This window comes from Phaseolus vulgaris, chromosome 3, assembly GCF_051622355.1.
Source record: "Phaseolus vulgaris cultivar YP4 chromosome 3, ASM5162235v1, whole genome shotgun sequence".
Lineage (NCBI taxonomy): Eukaryota > Viridiplantae > Streptophyta > Magnoliopsida > Fabales > Fabaceae > Phaseolus > Phaseolus vulgaris.
The window spans coordinates 7271572-7293121 of NC_143500.1; the positions used below are offsets into that span (position 1 = coordinate 7271572).

General features: G+C 32.6%; 1 protein-coding gene across 5 annotated transcripts; it reads right to left on the minus strand.

Annotated features, from left to right (window-relative positions):
• Positions 1–6797: 6797 nt before the first annotated feature.
• LOC137806396 (inorganic pyrophosphatase TTM2) lies at positions 6798–21101 on the minus strand. 5 transcript variants are annotated; one of them, XM_068606507.2, is made up of 13 exons: positions 20764–21099; positions 19507–19862; positions 19075–19189; positions 18326–18521; positions 18127–18240; positions 17822–17995; positions 15982–16176; positions 14605–14727; positions 14410–14531; positions 13888–14008; positions 13499–13771; positions 8090–8219; positions 6798–7291 (listed from the first exon to the last, which is right to left on the minus strand). In XM_068606507.2, the coding sequence occupies exons 2-13, from the start codon at positions 19841–19843 to the stop codon at positions 7233–7235; spliced, it is 1959 nt and encodes a 652-aa protein (XP_068462608.1). In that variant the 5' UTR covers positions 19844–19862; positions 20764–21099; the 3' UTR covers positions 6798–7232. The 5 variants fall into 5 exon arrangements, with proteins under 5 accessions (XP_068462608.1, XP_068462609.1, XP_068462606.1 ...); XM_068606508.2 differs by having other exon boundaries at positions 19507–19853; positions 20764–21081; XM_068606505.2 differs by lacking the exon at positions 8090–8219 and having other exon boundaries at positions 20764–21101.
• Between the last annotated feature and the right edge of the window lie 449 nt (positions 21102–21550).

Sequence of the window (21550 nt, forward strand, 5' to 3'; positions counted from 1 at the left end):
CTATGTTAAATGATTCATCTGTTCTAACTTATCTTTTAGTTTTAATATTTTGATATTTTAAAACTGTTTTAGTTTCTATGACTTTGGACAAGATTAAATTATATGCATAAATTAAAGTTAAAAAATTTTAAATATAAAAAATAAATAAACCTGTTTTTAAATGGTTGTCAGTGTTTCCACGTGATGCCACGTCCCTCTATTACCTTAGAAAGAAAACAAAATCATGCTTATCTAAAGTCTAAATAATTTTTTCATGTCAAACGCGGTTTAAAAAAAAACGAAGTTATTTATTTTTTATAAAATAAGATAATTTTTAAAAAATGGGGAAGACGTGTTTTGTTGGATATATGTTTAGAAAAACAAATAGTCTTTGCTCCTTCTCTTCATTTCCTTTCAGCTTTTATCTTCTGGCTAACTATTTTATTTTATTTTCAAAGTTTCTATTTTAATGTTAAATTTTAGAATAAATGTATTAATTTTTTAATTATATAAATCTAATCATGTTCTTAAACCATTAAGCGCACTTTATTTAATACATCTTTTTAAATATTGAGAAATTTGTTAAAAGATCTTATAAAATATTAAAGCATCCAAAAGTGTGAATCACGCTAATAAAAGAGGATGATATATTTAAACAAAACAACTTGAAACTTAAGTAAATGTAGACTTTATCCAATTACACCAGATTTTTGGATTTTTTTTTTTATAAAAATACGTTGGAAATATATTTCTGCCTATTTTTTGGGGTGTTCTCTTCAAGTAAATTCTTTCATGGATTTAATTTGTTTTTGCGAAATTTCAAATCCGCTGGAATTTTTTTTATAAATTTGTTACTATTTGTTCATATTTTAAGAATCTATTATATTCTATAGGAAATTTTTCTTAAATTTTTGTTTTGAAATTTTCAATAATATTTCTATTTAATTTATAATAGTACCCTCACTAAGTGCAACAACAACAAAATCACGGAACAGTTTACCTTGAGTATTTTCTAATTTTATTTTTTAAATAAAAAAAATATGTTTGATTGAATATTAGAACTTATTATTGGAATCTAATTTCTTTTATAACAGATTTAACTATCTTTTGAATTTTTGTTTACAAAATTCTTATAAAATATAAAATCCAACACTTATGATTTTGATTAAGTATTAAAAAAATTAAGTATAACTATATGTGTATTTGTATGGACAAAGAGGGACCTAAATAATACCTGTGATTAGGTGCACAATTGTTGACGTGTTGGTGATCTTCAAATTTCTTCAAGTCTTCTTCCTTTAGGGTTAATGCTCGGACGGTCGGAGGGGTACCTGCAATTACACTATGACGCTCAAGTTAGTGCTATGATTTAAGTGTATTCTAGTAGAATGTGAAAAATGTACCTTACACCTCGACAAATGATTTTATTTATAGTGTTAGTCATGAGCCCTTTTCATGAGGGGCCATATATCAGGTTATTGACTGAAATGTATCGTGATCTCGGATTAATATGAAGTTATATTGGTATATAGATATATTGGAATATTTAGAAAATATTTGTAACATCTTTCAGTTAATCAGTATTTAGTTGATTTGTCAGAGATATTTCCCGCATATTTCGGGATATGGATGTGACTTGTAAGTGCTATTGTAATTGTCGTTACTCTTATTGATTGCGTAACTTGAGGTGTTTTTTGATTTGGTCGGTCGGTTACCAGGCCCAAGACTGACTCGTCCGGTACAATATGGTTTATATTCTATCAATAAGATAATAGCTTTATGAAATAACAAATTATGTAAGACGACAGTTGTTTTGTCTTACCGATAATATAACATTGTATTATTTCTCATTACGTTTGATAAGGCAGAAAGAAGTTCAAATGAAATGTGCATAAAATATCATAACGATATGCACATAGACTTATTTTTATTTATAAATAAAAATATTGTTATGGCTTAATTATAGTTTTAAGTAAAACATAAGATAGAAACTACAGTAAAACCATAGATCGTCTAATGGTTAGAACAATATGAACTTCTATTATTCTAAAATTCATGTGTTGAACAAGGTTACTTTGATGATTTTAAAATCCAACTTTGAGGACTTGAAGAATCTGTTGTTGTGTGTAGTTAGGTAGATTTTGAGTTGTTAATTTGCACTTAGTTATGATCCAAGTTCATATGATTTGAAATCTCTTTTGAAAGTTTTGTTTTTCAAATTTGTGTTAAATTTAGTTAGTTATTTCGTGTTTTAAATCAATTGAAAAAACTTTTGTTCAAAGTTTGATGACTACAACAAGTTTTTCAACAGGTTGATTTATACCACCAATTGAATTACACTTAAGATTTTAAAAATAATTTGTTTTCTTTCATCTTTTATGTAAAACAAAAGCAGTCAATTATTTCGATAAATGAACTGACTTTTTATGTTATGATTTTCAATCTATTTTTAAATGCTTTTAACAATTTTCATTTAATGATCAAACAATTTTAACCACTTTTTAAAGTCTGTATAAAGACTAGTGAATGATCATTTCAAAAAGAAGAAGAAAATTTTGCTAAAAATGTGTTCAAGAAAAGATCAAAAAGCTTTTAATCATTCTTGGAGTCTCAAATCAGTGCTTTTGTGTGAAGTAAGAATCTGGGTTTTCATTTCTATTGTTCTACAACTTTGTAAAGCCAAATTTACTCTAATTATTTCTTTCAATTTTGTATTGTGTTGTAAAACAGTTTCAGATAGTGTTTCTGGAAACTATGGTTTTGTTGAGAGTGTTGTGTGTTATTGAGGGGTTCAAGATCAACACTCTTGAATGTGGTTTGTAAGAAATTTGTCTAATAATGTTAGAGAAAAGTATAACACTCATGTTTTGAATAATTGCTAATACACTAGTGCATAAACATAAAACAAATGCGGTTGTTTTGAATTTATAAATGCGGCTTTATAACCGCATTTGATCAACACGCACTTGTAAATCAAGAAATATAAATACGGCTATATAGCCGCATTTATAAATACCATTTACAAGTGCAGTTATTTGCTTTAACCGCACTTGTATATGCCGAATCATTAAAAAAAATTAAAAATTTTAAAACATCGTCAATCTTGTGTGAAGCCAAGATTGATGAAGAGTCACGGGAGCAAACAACGGTGGCGGCAGTAAAAGCGACGACGGACAGGGAAGCAGCAACGGAGCAAACCAAAAAATCCACAAGAAACCACGAAGACAATGAAAGAGTGCTTCGAGACCACCAATGCAAGGAAAAAAACATATATAAGAAAAACAAAAAATATTTATGCATATATTTGTGAAGATGAAGAGGAAAAAAGAGAGTTCAAGAAACTTACATTGCACAAATGGAATGCAGATGCAGTAGAAGGAGACGAACTCAGAGTGCGAACGCGAAACGAAGGCAAAGACGAGAAATAAAGTTTGAAATTGTGTGTGGCGCGCTTCAAAATTTAGGGTAAAAAAGGATTTACGAATGCGGTTAAAGGTAAAACCGCATTCGTAAATCAAATAATTTTGATTTACGAATGCGGTTATTCAAATAACCGCATTCGTAAATCAAAATAATTTCAAAAATGCCACCGCGTTTTTTTTGAAAACGGGTAGCGCAAAAGCCGCACTAAATAAAGCGTATCCTTTTCTTCTTTTTGCACTAGTGATAACAATAAAGTATAAAATATGATCATGCTTCATCTGTAAGACAAAAATCTTTATTCAATAATATATCATGTAAGACGCATGTCTTTTGACTATTGCAACACGGTGTTGTCTCTTTTTCGTTTGATAAGTAATGTATTTTCTCAGACAATACACACATAAACTTAAAGAGAGGGTTGAATGGAGCCTTAGACTTTTTTCACAACGGATACAAAAATTAAACTGTCTAGTAAACCATCTACCTGATCGTCAAACAAATCGTCCAATAGAAACATTTTTTTAAGACCTATAATAGATCGTCCTACAATAAGAATCAAAGTATGAGTAATAACAAAAGTAAAGAGAGTCCAACACACAAGAATTTATCCTAGTTCACCCAAATCTACACTACATCCAATCCCCTCAAGCAACTAGTTAATAACTTCCATTAACCAACACACTTAGTTATAACAAGTAGTCTCACCACTATATGTTATAACGAGTATTTTTACTTCTCCGAGTTATACCTTTTAAGCCTACTTGTGATATTAAGCAACTCTTGTATGTTTAGCAACATCACTAATATAACTTTTGCTGCTTGGTTTGTCTTGTTTTCGTTCTTCACCTTCAATCCATTTTTTGGATATGTATCTCTTTGATAAAACAAAATTTTAGTAGATTTATGATTCAAAAGATTTGATTTAACTATTATAATAAAAAAAATATGTTACTCGTTCAACACGCTCATCAAATTGTGTAGCATGAACAAAAATAGTAGACGCTCAAAGGGTCCACTATATACTAGGTCTACTATATACTACAACTTCCACTTAAGCACTATTAGATTATTTAAATCACAGATAAAGTATAAATCATCTAGTATCTTAACATATCGTCTATAGGGTCTTAGACTGCTCAGGATCTCAACAAATGAAATGCATGTTATATAGACTAGATTTAGCTTCTTCTTTTTTTAGTTTTTGTTATCATCAAAACATAAGAACATAAACTCCACATATGATATTCTTGTATTGTTGTCATCGGATTGTCCATATGGTTCATAGACCCTCTAAGGGCTTATTGGACAATCTAGGCAAACTGTCTAGATCATCTAAATTGTCCATGGTCTAAACATAAATATGTTATGTGTCTTTTGGCTAGATGAAACACTTGTGTATGTCAAAGCACTTGTATCTGTCGAGATCTGATGCTTATAAAATTATATTTTATACTTTATTGTAAAGCACTCAATCAAAATCAGAAGGAGGTATGATGAATTTTGCTCTATCACATATACATTATATTATTGGTTATTCCATTTGAAAAGACATGTGAAAGTGTTTTATATTTTACTATAAAGTAGTAAATATAGTATTCAAAATCAAAATGGAGTGCATTGAATTTTACTCTGACACTCATGCATAATATATTGGTTATCCTTTCAAAAAGATTAGTAAAAAGTGTTTTATAAAACCATTAGACGATGCTTCTTGCATTTGATAAAGTCTTTTTTTATGGAGTTCTCCCCCTCCTTCCTTAAGTTCTTCAGTTGTAGATGGTTTGAATGATTGGAGAAGACATGACAGTTAAAGAATTGAATAGAAATGGGTAAGAAAATGAATGGGTTTGTGTTTGGAGAATTGTGCTAGGAAGGAGGTTAAGCCAACCTTCTAGCTTTTTCTAAGGGTTTTACACTTAGAGAGTGAGAGCAAAAGAAAAAGAAGACTTGAGATAAATTATGAAAACCATTTTGGTAGAAATTCATTACTCAATTCAAGTCTTATTTTTACAATAGAAGAGTTCTTTATTTAAAAAGCCAAAAGTGACTAATGGAACTTAAAAACTCTCATTCATGGAGTGATATGTGACACCTAAAAACTCTTCATTCACGAGTAGCCATGTGGCAATCCATGCACCTCAAAGCATTCAAGATATAGGTATCCATGTGACGCCTATATGGATGCCAAGTAAACTTTCTTTCAAGCTCTTCACTTCTAATCTAAAAATTAGACCAAATACAAAGCCCAAAAAGTTTAATACAAAATTTTAAAGACTGAATTACAAAATCATAATTACTCTACACAAATTTACAAGGTTTTAGAAAAAGAACCTTATAATAAAGAATCTTCTATTCAACACTTCTTCTCTTTGAATCTAATGATTTAGGTGATTGGAATGGCCTTCCATCAATTTTTCTTTATATGTGTGTATCTTGTGTGTGTTTCACTTTGCGAACTTTTAAATATTTTTAACAATTTTTTTATAAATTCTTTATAAAATAATTATTTTTTTATTTTCTAGGTTAAATATTAAAGTATAATAATTTTTTAACATTTTTTCATTCATAATATATTATTATAATTGTACTGACCAGTGCTCGGTAATATTTTTGTATGCTCGGTTATTTTGTGGTGTGGGAGTTCAGCTCGGTTGTTAGGTCTTGGTGAGACTTGTGATGACCCTTTTTCAGGGTAGGTCCAAAGCGCGTGGCAGAAACATTACGCAAAAGTAATTTTATATATGCACCTGCTTATATATATGTTTAGGGCGGTGAACATAATATTGTTATTTTGCATGTTTGTTGTGAGTATGTGACAATATTTTGCATATTTTTGTTTCATATCTGTTACACATGACTAGTTGCTATTAACCCTAATAAGGTAGGGAGATGCATTGGTAACAGAAAGTGGAACTGCGGATGACACCGGAAGATCATTGATGCCCCTATTAGAGATAAAAAAAAATTAACGTGCTTAGTATATTTTCAGTTAAAAATTCCTTATTATATTTTAGTCCATAACAAGTTTCTTCATAAGAATTTTTTAAAAAGGAAAAAAATATAAAAAGGATAAATTTTTCTGTGAGTACTTATTATTATATACATAAATTAATTTGTAAAAACAGCTTCATATAGTTTCTCCTTCAATTTCATCTTTAATATTTTTCTCTTTGAAACTCTTATGGAGAAAGTCACCAAAAGAATACCTTAAATATATTACATCTCATTTTTAATTCCTGCAAATACATCATGTACACTTTGATAACAATTATCATAACTTGAAATTGACATAACCAAAAGTAAATATAATTTTTATTTCGTATGAAACAGTAATATTATAAAGATATATCCTCACTATTACTAAGTATTTAATTTTTTAAATGGGAAAAGAAAGATAATGAATGGTATAGCACCTGATAATTCTAAAGCATAGATATACTTTGTTGTGTTTAAAATGGCATAAAATTGTAATGAAAAAGTAAGCCCACGAAGTCACAAAATTTCAAGTGGGCATGCATGCATGCAGCATTCTCTCAAATCATCCTCCTAAAAGACTGCCTCCTCAATTCTTCCACTGTCAATTGCCTCAACACTCTTCTCAGAAAGGGTTGTGACAGTGAAGAAAAATATCAATATGTTGAATCTAAATCCCTGACTATACCTAGAGAAATCAATTTCGGTTCAACAAACCCTTCATCAAGAAGATACCCAAGCAACCAACTGCCACCACTGCCATAACAGAAGTTCCCATGGAATCTGATGCTGTATCTATGCTTCTCCGGTTAGTTCTTGTTTGCTGAGACTTCTCCCCTGAGTTCCCTCTGAGAAGATTATTCAGATTGTCCAATTGATGCATGATCTGACGCTGACTGCGTGCAATGCTTGATATCTGATGATGACACAATAGTCAAGAATATCAAAAAGAGTCTATGCAACATTAGTCATACATAACTTGGTGATTCAGATAGTTTATCATTTTACATGATTGCACTAAAGGTCATACATTTCTTGTTCATGTACCAAAAAAAGCTAAGAAAATCAAAACCAGAACACTGGGGCACATTTGAAAGAATATATTTGCATCCCTTCAAAACCATTACAGGATCATTTCTAAAAGCTGTTGCAGTTTTGCATATGCCAAGAAAGAGAAAATTCTGACAGTTTCACTATCCTAAGTTAAATCAGAACCATTGTTTCTAGAGCTTAGACACCACACCACTATCAACTTGTATCCATAAAACATGCAGAATTGTTATTTTGTAAATCATGACTTTCATTACTAGCCAATTTCACCTTGCAACATTCAATGGATCCATAAAAGTAAATCACATTTCCTTGTTGACACTCACCCATCTTTAATCTATCATAACTTGCCAACATTAGGATAAGCACAGAACAAAATAATAAATTTAACTAAATGAGAGAGAAACTTCTTCAGTTATTGTTAAATATACACATCATGCATTTTTTTTATTACATATATTGCTGGATGTGTTTTTATTACATGTAAACATGGAAATATTCTGTTATTAGAGATTACGGATTTCATTGATTCCTTATATGACTTTAAATAAACAGCATAAATGTAGGCATTAGACACATTCAGTAAATCCTTTTTATATGGTATTGGTGCTTTAGGTTTATTCACAATCCTCTGCCACAGTGGGTTTCTGTTCGGTTGAAGTACCCATGCCACAGTGTGCTTCCTTTGACCACCACCAACTCTTTTTCTCTAGTGTGCCTACATGATCAAAACCACCATCCTCCGACAACCACCACACCATGGCACACACTTTTCTCCTATGTGTGTGGCTCACCTGCCAACACCAAATCTGAGTGTGAGTGATGTGGACATCAAAGCCCAAGGACATGATGAGAAGGATCAAAACCAAGACCCAATACAAGATTTTAGGTGGACCCATGACTAGAGGAAGCTTAGAAAGGTCCAAGAGACTACAGCCGAAGGTGGTTCATCTATCGCAGGTATAAATTGTGGAAGGCTCAACACAATAAGAAGACTAGGTTGATTGCATGTACAACATGCTTGTAGAGCTAAATTAAAATTGTTTAAAAAATTGATTAAAGTTAGGCTTTGAACCCGAAATAACAAGTTTAGAATGTGTTCACTTGACCACTAGTTCAAATCAACTCTATTTGTGGTATAGGGATTTTATTTTTTTCTTTTATTACTTACAAACGAGGCAAAACTCTGAAACTAAAGCTGTATTAAAACATTTTGGAATAAGAAACTCTGAAACTAAAGTTGTATTAAAACATTTTGGAATAAGAGAGAGGATGATTTTTTTGACAAAAGTGAGAATATTTCTCTACTAGGGTTCTTCCTTGTTTTGTGTGATCTTATCATGAATTCACTTATTCTTGTGACAATCATTCTTAGGCTTATCAAACTTTGTTAATGGTGCATTCCTTTATTAAGGTTTTTCCGTTGTTATGTTTCCAATTCCTAATTCCTTGTTTTAATTGATTCCAATCCCTAACCCTAAATTCCCAAGTTTTGGTCAGTTCTATTTTGAATCTTATCAGTGAGCCTTTTTGTCACAACCCACACTTCATCAACCCCTTTTTATGCCTCAATTTTCCTTGATTCATCGTGGCCTCTCGGTTCATTCTTTGGACTTCTACAGTCACATTTACCAGGACAGAGACAGACAATTGTCACTTGAGGCTACAAATGTCCAATTATGGTTAAAAGCCCAAGGTTATGCCACTCACATGACAATTCAAGCCAGGGATCAAGCTTGATGGAAGCAAATGAACACAAATTTATGCAATGTTATCTATGGTGCTCAAACTCAACTGCACTACCTGTTAGATTTCATCTTTGAACCAATTGGCATTAAGCGAAATAGTCCAATAGATATACAAGTCACACTTTAATAGGTGAGGGAGCGATACCCACCTCCACATATGTTTGCCAAACCAGGCAACCTACCAAAATAGGAAATTTTCAAGATGAGCTTCGCTACCATATCAGATTTGTTGATATATTTTAGGAAGTTTTAGATTTTATTCTTATTAGTTTTAATTTTGTATTTATTTTGATTCTGTATATTTTGTTGTATTTTGCTTTTATTTATAGCATAACAGTCCACAACCTAAGGAATTCTGATTTATTAGAGTAGGCATTATTTATTTCTGAAAACACCCAACTCATCTATAATAAGAAAGAATTTATTCTCTTTCAAACTTGAGATGCTATCAGAGCTCATGATCCTTGGGAACCTCTGATCATGTTAAATTAATTGCAACCTTAATTTCTGTGTAAACTTAATTGCAGCCTTCATGCAGCACAGTCTCTGATCAGTGTATGTGTTTCGGCCTATCACAGCCTTCACTGCTGCAACAGATCCAGGTGTTTATCAATTTCTTTGTGATGGCTGAAAACGAAAATGGAGACAAGCCCCACAATGCAGGAGAATTGCAGAATGTTCATTCAGCCTATCGGTTGAATAGAAAAATCATCTCAAGTGGTCTCTACTCATTAAGAACATCTTGAAGGGAAAAGGAAAGGCTAGCCATTTAAGTGATGAAGTTCTTGCTGTTGATTATCCTTCTTTCACTCTATGATAATGGCATGGTCATGGAATTCAATGGTTCCAGAAATCAGTGACACATCTATGTTTATTAATTCAGCCAAAGCAATGTGGATTGCAATAGAACAAACCTATTCTAAGGCTTGCACAGATATATGATGTAAAGGTAAAAACCAGGGATGGAAAGTAAGGTACCAAAACTGTCACTGAGTATGCTAATCAGCTTGAAACTTTGAGGATGGAATCGGATCACTACAAGGTCATTAAGGCCAAATGTTGAGGATAGTTAGAAGTTGAAACTTTTGATGCCGCTGAACTACAACAAAAAAATACTAGAACAATCAGAGATTAAACCCCAAGAGTTAATACCTAGAACAAAAACTTGAGAACACTTAACCCTCCAACTACCCTTTTTCCAAGTTCGCTCACTATTCTAACACTGATGACTTTTTCAGTGACACAAGGCCAAAACTGCCGGACACCAATATATATAGTTGTCCAAATGTGGCCTGGGACACTATCCATGCACGACATTTCCAAATGCAGATCTGCCACCTTTGCTAGAACGTATAATGATGTCCACCTTCTGGCCAATCATCATTAGCTCGCCAAAGCACAACCTCAATTGATGCAGCTCCATTGTACTTTGTTTCGATCTGAGTTTTTCTCTCCTATGATTATTTTATTATTAGTCTTTTTCCAAATTTCATAAGAAAAATGTCTCCCATCGAGAAAATGGATATATCTAACTATTCAAGTTGAGCTTCCAAACTCAGGTTATGGTTAGTAGTTTGGGCTACAAATCGCATCTCACAACTATGGTTGAATCCATTCCTATAGAAAAATACAAAAAATTGATAAAGATTGATGCTGAATTGTGTAGTGTTATTAAATCCATTATCCACACCTCACTCAAACTTATGCTTCATTCCCATGAGACATGTGCATCAGTTTGGAGTGAGGTTTGTGTCCTTTATACGAATGATACAGTATTTGTACGGCATGTTGACACTTAGTGCTCTAGGGTGCTATGTCTACTCATCTTGGGCGGATTCATGTTGCCTTACATGATTTTGATGAGCTCCTTAATCCATCAATATATAAAATTGAACTTGAGAACCACAATCTGTTTTTAATGACCCTAGCCTTGTATGCCTTGCCACAAGAGTATGTTGTTCAGATTTCTACATTGTCAATATAGACTGCCTTGTTTGAAAGGTAAAAAAACTGCATTTGCATCATAGAGTAATAGTTCTAAACGCTTTTGCATGGGCAATTCTAAAGCACATCCAAAATGCAAACATTGACACCACATTGGACACACCATTGATAAGGATTGGAAGCTACATGGGAAACCCCCTCATTCACCAAATATTGCCCAGTATTGGACATGCATGTTGCTCCTACATTATCAGGTTATCTTCCACGTATGACACTGGAAAGTCTTTATGAAATGACATGAGACTCATGAATATACTAATAGCACACATTGGTAATTCACATGGTTGTCTATCTCAATCTCCTTCGCTTAGTTTTTGGGTCATTGACTATGATACAACTCATCATGCATCTTATTGTCGTTTTCATGCAAACAAGTCCTTAAAATTTTCCCACCATGCATCTAAGTCCTTCCATTAGTGAGACTCTTAACAAAAGTTCAAATTAGAATGACACATTTCTCATTCTTACATGGCTCTTATGTGCTAGTCACAGTGGAATGAGAATTACAGGCATGTAAATAGATCCTTAATTCATTGTTACATCTATGTCCTTTTGTTACTTTTGAAATCTTTTCAAAAACTCACTTGTAAACTCAAAAGTCTTCATCACTCTTTGTCTCTCCCCATTGCCATACAAATCATTATGTTTCAAAATAAAGGTTCTAAGTTTAAGACACTACTTTTGTTGGGGTTAATAGGTGTTGCAAAGAGTTGTTTCTGAGTTTCATTAACAAGGACTAACTTATAACTCAATTCAATTGATTTTCTTTCACTATGAGAGAAAGTGTTTGTTTGCGTGCCACTTCAACAATCATTTTACTATTACTATAAGCTGAGGTTTGCATTGACTCATATTATAATTTGATGATATATATCTAGTTGATGTGGAATCTCCAATCATGGAAAAGAAAAAAGCAAAATGTTGTGGTAGAAACAAGTGCAAAAGCAAAATACAAGGCAATGACAATAATCAACTGCGAGTTCATAAAGCTAAAGCAACTCCTCAAATAGCTTAAATTTGGAGAAAATTCCTAAATTCACCTTATATGTGTCTACAATGCAACATTACACATTGCCTGTAATATTGTCTTCCATGAGATGACCAAACATATTGATGTAAATTATCATTTCATAAGAGAAAAGTTGGAATCTAGAGACATCACAACTAAATTTGTCAACTTTAACAAACAATTGGCCGACATATGCACCATGCTTTTGGAAGGACAAGGATCAAACATATTTAAAGCAAGCTAAGCACAAACGAATTATATACTCCAAATTGAGGGAGGTGTTATAATTATAGATATAAGGCTCAAATCTTTTATAATCAAGAATATCTAGATTATATATATATATATATATATATATATATTATTAGAGGATATCAGATCTCCTCTATTCTATTTATTTATTAATTGAATTTTCTCAATATAATTAAGGTACCCATGTTATCTTATAAACATGGTTTCAACTCAATGTCTCTCCATTTCATATAGTTTAGCAAGATCTTTAAAATATTGATGGGTTACTTAGTTGGTTAGAGAATCTCTTCTATTCTATTTATTTATTGAATTTTCTCAATATAATTAAGGTACCCATGTTGTTTTATAAACATGGTTTCAACTCAATGTCTCTCCATTTCATATAGTTTAGCAAGATCTTTAAAATATTAATGGGTTAGTTAGTTGGTTAGAGAATCTCTCCAGATAGGATAATGCTTCTCAATTGCTAGCACAAAGTTAGCCAATGCTTATTCCTCAAACACTATCATTGCTTCTTCTCTAGGAAAATTCCACATTGTTGCTTCATGTAGCAATTTGGGTCATGTCAGTAAGATATAAATAAGGGATGAAGAATAGGAGAGATGGAGAAATTGAGCATTGACAATTTGAGAAAGGAGAAATCCTTTGAGCCCTTGAAGGAGATTTTTCTTGTCCTTATTATTCTATTCAATAAAAATCTCTTTCTTTTTCTTTTCAATTCTTAGTTCCTAACACTATGTTTCCCATTCAAATATGTTTAGTGAATCCCATATTATATTTGCCTAATTCTTAAAAGGATTATTAGGGTTAGTGTTAAAAGTATATATGTATCTCATATATTACATATAAAGTGTTCATAGGAATTATTATCTTGGAAGTAGAACTCACTTATTCCAATCATGTCTCTAATTCTTCTCTCTCACTCCAACCACACCCTCCACTATTCAAAAGTTATATCGGAAACATGTAACATTCCATCCCAAAAAAAGCACCTCTCAAGAATCTACTTAAAGAGTCAGAACAATAGAATACTCTGAAAGTGACATAAGACTTAGAATACCTCATCCATTAAAGGAAAATCCTTAGTTAATTGTGATGACGAAGAGGAATTTGCCATTTTAGATCCAGTTAGGGAACCATTGCCCAAACCAGTGATGAAGTATGAGGTGGGAGCTGATCCATTGCATGTCTCAGCTTGAAGTGACATATTTTGTTGGGTTGGAGAATTTCTCTTGATGTTTAACTTGGAATTCAGCTCTTCAATGCGATTTGTAAACTCATCCATTCTATCATTGAGGGCAGAAATTTGGTCTGAAAGCTGATTGATGGCTCCCTAAACGAAAACAAAAATTAGTGAGTTAATTGGTAAATGAACGAATACAGAAGTGATTATATGAATTCAGTATCTATACAAGAATTAAACAAAAACTGCTACAAGACTGAAGGTACCTGATTAACTGACATTGTACTGGACTCTGAATTTCTTTCACCAAACCTTCTATTGTTGCCATCAAATCCAACCTTGGCAAGGTTTTTGTCCCTTTGATTGGTATATGACTGTGATATCCCACTGTTGAAGATAAACAATAGTCATACTATTAGGTAACTGTAAAGCAGTTTTCCTAGAAGTATACAATATGTTTCCTTCAGTAAACATTGTCAAATGACATACCTGAGTAACCAACCCATAACTAACTAAATTATATAAAGTACCTCAACAAACACGATTCATGTTTGTCAAATAAGTAAATTGATTTTCTCTCAATATAGCACTGGGTAATTTCACCGATTTCAATTTCACCAATGGGTGGTTATGATATGTGACAATTTTGAATTCAATTAGGCCTTGTCTCAACAGGTAGGATTGGCTAAGAATTAATGAACACTATTACAGGTTATCAAAAAGAAAAATTAGATAAGCAAGGTCTTTTTAGTGGTTTCTTCTAATGTATTTAGATGGAAAATTTTCACCTCCTCAGATGTTTATTTCTCATGGCAACTCTGTCAGCAGAGGCTCTAGAAAGTGCTTCTTTGGGGCTTGACACCAAATCCTCATCCAGGCTGAGTTTTGTCTTCAAATCATCTGGTAGGGCCTGTAGAAGTGGAACAATTTCAGAGAAAATGCTGAAACAGAAAAACATATTAGCAGAAGGTAAGCTCTCATACCATAACCTCATCCACAAGCTTTTCAATTTGAATTTGCTCAATGTACGTACGAGGAATGTAGGAACCATCTAGTCCTAGCTGCTGTCCTATGTATTTTAAAACCAAGCGATCTCTTCCTTGTACCTGTTTATCAATTAGTTCCAAAGTCCAAACAACTCAGTTAAACAAATAGCATGTTAACAACGGTTGAAAGGATCAATGACAAAACAAGTCATGGATGATGGTACTGCTTTGGTGCCATGTTGAGAAGGGAGAAATTGAAGAGGAATATAATGAATTTGTGTGTTGAGAACACATATGAGCATTTTTATTTAGGTTAAATAAGCTTTTTGATCCTAGTATTATGATGATTTTTTTAATTTCGTCCCACCCACTATTTTGAATGTTCTTAATTTGGTCTCACTTTTTTTAAAAATGAGACAATATAGTCCCTTCCCTCAAATTGATGGAAACAACATTATAACAATGACATGTGGCATGAGCAACAAATGACATGTTATGAATCAAAGTCAACTTGTTGATGAAAGTGACATGTGGCATGAACAACAAATGCGACGTGACATTGCAGTGACATTGTCAACATGAATTTGACGAAAGGGATTATATAGACTGAATTTAAAAAAAGCGAGACCAAATTGAGAAAGTTCAAAAGATATAGACAAAATTCAAAAAAACCTATTTAACCTTCTTTTTATAATAAAGAAGAGATATAATAAGAAGAAACAAAATCAATATCCAACAAAAGGAAGAGATATAATAATAAGGAACAAATCAATATTTAATAATGGGAAATATTTGGTAAGATATTTCACAATCAAATCATATTGTAACTACCAATTTCATCATATCTTTAACATAATCAAATCATCTTTCTAACAACAACCATAAAATCAAAAATATAAAAACAAGAGAAATGAAAGTAAAAACATTTAACTGGTCAATATTGAATGATAAACAAAGCCTATTACCAAAAGCAACCTAACAATTTTTAACTTCATATATGTATTTTTTTTGGATGGTCATTCCATACATAGAATGGTGAAAAAAATGCAAGGAGATGAAAAAAAAAAGTTATTTGAGATACATCATCTCTTAATGATGTTAACAACTTGACATAAAATCAATTACCCTTGAGCAATAGATATATGCACAAAACTTAAAATAAAATAGAAAAACTTATTGATTCCCATAAATTCAAAGAATCAGGCTAGTAATGAGTGCAATTGAAATTTATGATGGATATATATATATATATATATATATATATATATGCAAATATAAATAAGAAATCTGGTGAAAAAGGGAATTTCAATAAATATATTCCACCATAGCATGTAACAGTAGCATGGTAGTATTACAGGCATAATCTAATATTACCTGAACATAATGTCTATTGAGTTGCTCAAGCCAATCGAGTTTCACACAAACCCTATCATCAGAAAAAACATGGCTGTTTCTCTTAAGGATAGTAGCTATTGTGTATCCCAAGGCCATTAGTCCACCAAGAAGGCGCACACTGACCTCAAAAGTAATTCTTGGTGATATGACAAATGGATTATCTGTCACCCATTCCTGAAAATTGATAAGACATCAATTAGTTAACACTGTTGAAAGTTCATTCTCCATGAATCCTGGGAGGATTATAAACAAATATAATATGCTAAACACCAAAGATATGAGATCTTAATAGCATATCAAGGCAACAAAACGTGTTGTTGGAAAAGAAGTGACAAACCAACAAACTATGAGCCTTTAAAATTCTAAACAAAAGTATTTCGACTACAAAATTGGAGAAATTGAGAATGCTCAAGCATCAAAATAGAATTCCAACCTACTGCAATTCAACAACAAACCTAGCAGTTTAGGAGAGAAAATAAACTATATAGAGGTAATCAATTCTGTACACAATAATCTAGTGTATCATCTATCCAAAGTGCAATGGGAGAATTTCAAAGCATAATTTACAGAATATGTGCACTCAATTTCTATAAAATATACTTTTTTTCCCATCTTCTGGAGATCAAATATACATCTCATCCTCCACTCCAATAATATTAGACTTTAGTTTCAACATTTTAAAAAAGTATTAGCATTGTATGCTATTGAATGTAGATTATTGAATGCTGATTTCAAACTTCAAAAAACTGTTTGGTTTCATATAGTTCCTTAAGCTATCAGTTTCTAGACCTAAAACATCCAGAAGCAAATTTATCCGGGCATCCAAAAGTCATAGGTGTCATGAACAAATCATTAGGAAGTGGACTTCAAGTCCAACTCAAAGCTCATAAAATTAACTTATAAGGTCAGGTTTGCATTAACTTATACACTATAATTTGACTTTATCTCAAGTCAATGTGGGATGTCTCCAACACACCTCTCACGCTGAGAACTGGACATATCGAACAAGGAACTAGATATTTGTGAGTGGTTCAACAACGACTCCGATATCAGGTAACACAATAGGCCCAACAAACCTCTATAGGATAGGCTCTGAGACTATGTTAGAGAACCCTAGACAAACCACCAAATGGTATTGGAACAAAGAACAAAGGGCAGAAATGGGTTCAGAAGAGCTAGTCAAACCATGGTGGACAAAAGGATTCCAACCACTAAAAGGTGGCTATTGAGACACGCGTGGCTAGGGCAACTGAGACATTTGACAGCACATGACTGTGCATTGGTTGGAATTTGAATGCACGGTCACTGGGTTTGAGTCACACTCCTTGAGGCGCATGGGGTTTGGGTTCCACTCCCTCGAGGTGCACTGTACCCAATTATCGACAGAAGAAACTCCAACGACAAAAGGCTGTGGCTAATGACCAGATGGCAATTTCTTTATTGGACAGAGACATGCAAAATAGGATTGACCCACTCTGATACCCACTTGATAAAAATACAAAAGAATTAGAATGAATTTGTGAGAGTATAATTCCTTCTCTTAGGATCTCATATTTATAATAACTTTGGATACATAAAATACAATATATGAAAAGAGAAGAGGATATGAAAAGATATGTCTAGGAACTAGGTACAACACAAAACATAGTGCACCTCAAGACTATTTATTCTAACAGTTAATTGAAGTGCCAAACAACACCCTATTTGTGACTATGAAAAATAAAACTTTGAATTTATAGTGCAAGCTCACATCTATGCATCATGTGATATGGAGTATACTGTTACATTACAAAATATGAAATATAGCAAGGAACCAAACCTCGAACATGAGACTGTATTTCCCGTCCTTATTTCGCATCCGCAAATATGACTGGCAAGTTTCTGGATCTTCACCGGGTGGTAGAAGATATATGTCATAAGTTTGCTCTGTTGTTTCCTTAAAATCCTCAGAGAGAACAGCTTTGATTTGATCCACTGCTAGATTCTTTGCTGACTAGAACAGTTATACAATGGAGTTTTTATTTAGACATAATCTCATATCAACATCAGAACACAGAACTATCCTTTTTTTCTTCATTCATATACACAAGTGGAATTAAAATAATGATTTATTATGGCACTAACCTTTAATATGTAAGTTGGGCTCTGGAATCCAGTAAATGGATTGAATTTGTTGATGATTTTTATATGTGCTGTCTGGAGATCTGGCTCAATAAAGGCCTTGTACATTGGATACACCTGAAAATGTTTAAACATTGGCACTTCTAGAAACAGTTATTTTCTAAATCTGTATAAAAAGATGAAAGATATTAAGAGTATGAACCGTCTCAGATATTTGATGAATAATTTCTTCAGGTTCTTGACCAGCACGTTGAATATCACGTATAACTCGTTTTACAAGGTCAAGGTGAACTCCTCCTGTAACAGAGACTCGAAGGTCCAGTAGAGGTCGCAACTTTTCACTCAATGCATAGATGCCCTCTATAAACACAATACGAGAAGTTGGGGCTTCTACTGTCCTGTAAGCAGGGTACACTTTTAATATGAAAATGAAGGCACACATAAAATGGAGTACTTTAAATGGAGTACCAGCTTTGAATTGCATTAAGTATAGAGTTTAGATATGCATGGTAATTGCTGCAGATCACAGAACATCAAACAGAAATTAAATGCCAATATGATACAACAGTAGGAAACTACATCCCTAAACCTTATAAGGGTATTCCAGAGTTTTGCAGAATTTTATAAGAATCAAATTTTAGAGAATTGTCCATCGTTCCATCAACTGACTAACAAGTGCAGCATATGTAGCATTTATAGTTAGAACTAATTGAACTCCCTAACTGAGAGTAACATAGAGGAAATACACATGAAACGACTGAAAGTTTATATAGAAGCTGATACAGAATATTCTCATACACACATATAGCCATTGATTGAAAATTATTACCCAAATATACATATTTTCTATTTTTCATAGACATTGTTCTCTGATCAATGTCTCGAAATAATTTTTCTAGACATCAAAATATGCCAAATTGTACAGTTAATCAAGATGGTTCAAAATTCAACCTGTATCCTGTTCGTGTACTGGATTTGAAATCATATATGGGAACTTGAACAGGCTTTCCTTCCTTTAAATCACCTAAATTCTGGAGTAATGTGTCGTAGTCTGTTAAGCGTGGATCTGCACAAAGGTATAAAAGAGTTCAACAAGATTGGTGTCAAACTTTTAGCTGGTGTTTAAGTTCAAATGTCATAATAATCAAAGCATGAATATGATACCACATACACTTTACTTTTGTGGATCTATGTATCAGATGCACACTAATAGACATAGATACTACCTCACCACTCAACAAAAATATTTTATTCCCAAAGGACCTATGTCACCCTACAATCACGAAAGTTGTGTTTAATTATGCTATGCAGCCTGTATTCTAATAATGCACCATGGTGAGAATAATAAAAGCATTGCAAAAGAAAAGGTCAGATGACATTTACCATCAAAGTTTCCATCAACAATCCGACTAGAATCATTGTAATTATCCATTGAAATGACAGCAATGCTGGGCATGAAGTTGAGTATCTTTTCAGTAAATACAGTCTTGCCTGCTCCGGAAGGACCCGCCACCCCTACTAATACTATTCCATCATTCTTTTGGGCTAACAATTGACATGCACGAATTACAATGAAGAAACCCTTCTCAAATGATAGTTGGTCTTGGATTGGAGCAATCTCATGGCGATCAGAGTCTTTCCTTTTAACCAAGTGAACTTGATCTTTTAAAAGACCAAGACGTTTGTGATGGGAATCAGATTCGGAAGTGTTTTTACCCATTGAACAATTCCTGTTTTCTCTAAGAGAAAAAAATCATTTTTAAAAAATGCATAAATAAATATGTAACATAAGATCCATGTTAAACTCATATATCCTTGTATCACAAACACAAACATACAATGATGGATCATACCTTTCTACCTACACTGTTAATTTTTCTAACATAATTAGCATTTTTACTATCATTTCATCAGTGGACAAGTAATTTTGCACACAACAGTAGTTTACATTTAACTCATCCTAATGCACATATGTAACAAACCATACAGTTATTTAAATTTTATTCCATTGATTGGAAATGAACAAGTCCAAACTCTTTCTATAAAGTGCAAATCTCACTTTAAAGGTGCAAAATTCAGCTAGAATATAAGTTGGGTTTAATGGAACATCCTACTGGCCCAAGGAGTGAAATTTAAAAATCTAGCTTAGAAATTGTCACTGATACAGCAGGACTCTATGAAGACAGATACAGGGGGTTTTCTCAGACTGTGTGAGAAGATAGCTTTCAGGGTATCACCATCAGATTATCACAATTCCAACATCACACACAACACCGTCTCTATATCCAACCTAAAAAACTAAAATTGCACATCAAAAACAAATAAAAAAATAAAAAACAAAACCCTGAACCTACAACTTTTTAAGAGCGTGAAAAGGATCGCCCATATAAACAAAATTATTAGAGAGAGAAACATTAAAAAGAAAAGAAATAGCCCAACCAGGAAACAGAAACCAACAGAAGCTGTTTGCAAACAAAGCAAAACCAAAAAAGGGCCTTGAAAAACTCAGTTCCTGAAAGCATTTTCGATCCAAAATCAAAAGGAAAATTCCCAAGCTTTGGTACAAAGAATACCCAGAAGAGAATGCACATCAAAAATTGATCCAATGTAGACCCTTGTGGTGATTATCAGGGAACTCACCGAGCCTCCCTGAACGAGCAGTTACAGTGAGTTCAGCAACAACACAACAACCAACGGCAACCACAACCCAGAAGAGAACCCATCATATCATTCCAAGGTCGGTTCTGCTATATGCCCATGTATCAATATTAATATTAGTTCTAATATTAATATTATTTCTTTCTAGATGTTACCCTTCTGCCCGAAATCAAAGGAATGCGATTTTTCTCCATTCCGGGATATTTTGTGATGTGGGATTAATTTCTAGAGGATCTGCTAACGGTCTAAAGAGAGAACAACAACAATAAAAAGAGAAAGAGAAAGAAGCTTTCATGTATAAGGAATGGTGAAGGAAATATACATTTTCTTATAAATATTACGTTTTATTAAATGTTACATTATACTATATTATATTATACAGCTTTACATTATATTATATTATCTATAACTACTAATAATTTTAATAATATTTTTTATTTCAATAATTATTATAATATTTAACTTTTAACTATATTTTGTATTTCTTATATCACATACAAGTGGATATACTGTTCCAGTATACGATTATAGTTGCAGCAGTGATGTTCAAATGTGCTTACCCTTTTCTCTCTGAGACAATTCACAGGTAAAGGATCACTTGGGGTCTTGCACTTTCACAAAAGTTCTGTTTTTTTTTCTGTTCTTGCACTTGGATGTTGTGAAACTTGATGAAATTGGTATTCTAGATTTAACCAAATTTGTTTACCTTTGTGTTTGTCAATTTAGATATATATTTTGTTTGTTTTCTGGTGTGGGAACATTAGTCATA

Coding starts and splice junctions, on each gene's coding strand:
- LOC137806396 (XM_068606505.2), bottom strand. CDS start 19,843: ATGGGTAAAAACACTTCCGAATCTGATTCCCATCACAAACGTCTTGGT. Junction 17,996..18,126: donor GCCCAACTTACATATTAAAG/GTTAGTGCCATA, acceptor TAACTGTTCTAG/TCAGCAAAGAATCTAGCAGT. Junction 14,009..14,409: donor AGAAATAAACATCTGAGGAG/GTGAAAATTTTC, acceptor TATCTTCAACAG/TGGGATATCACAGTCATATA.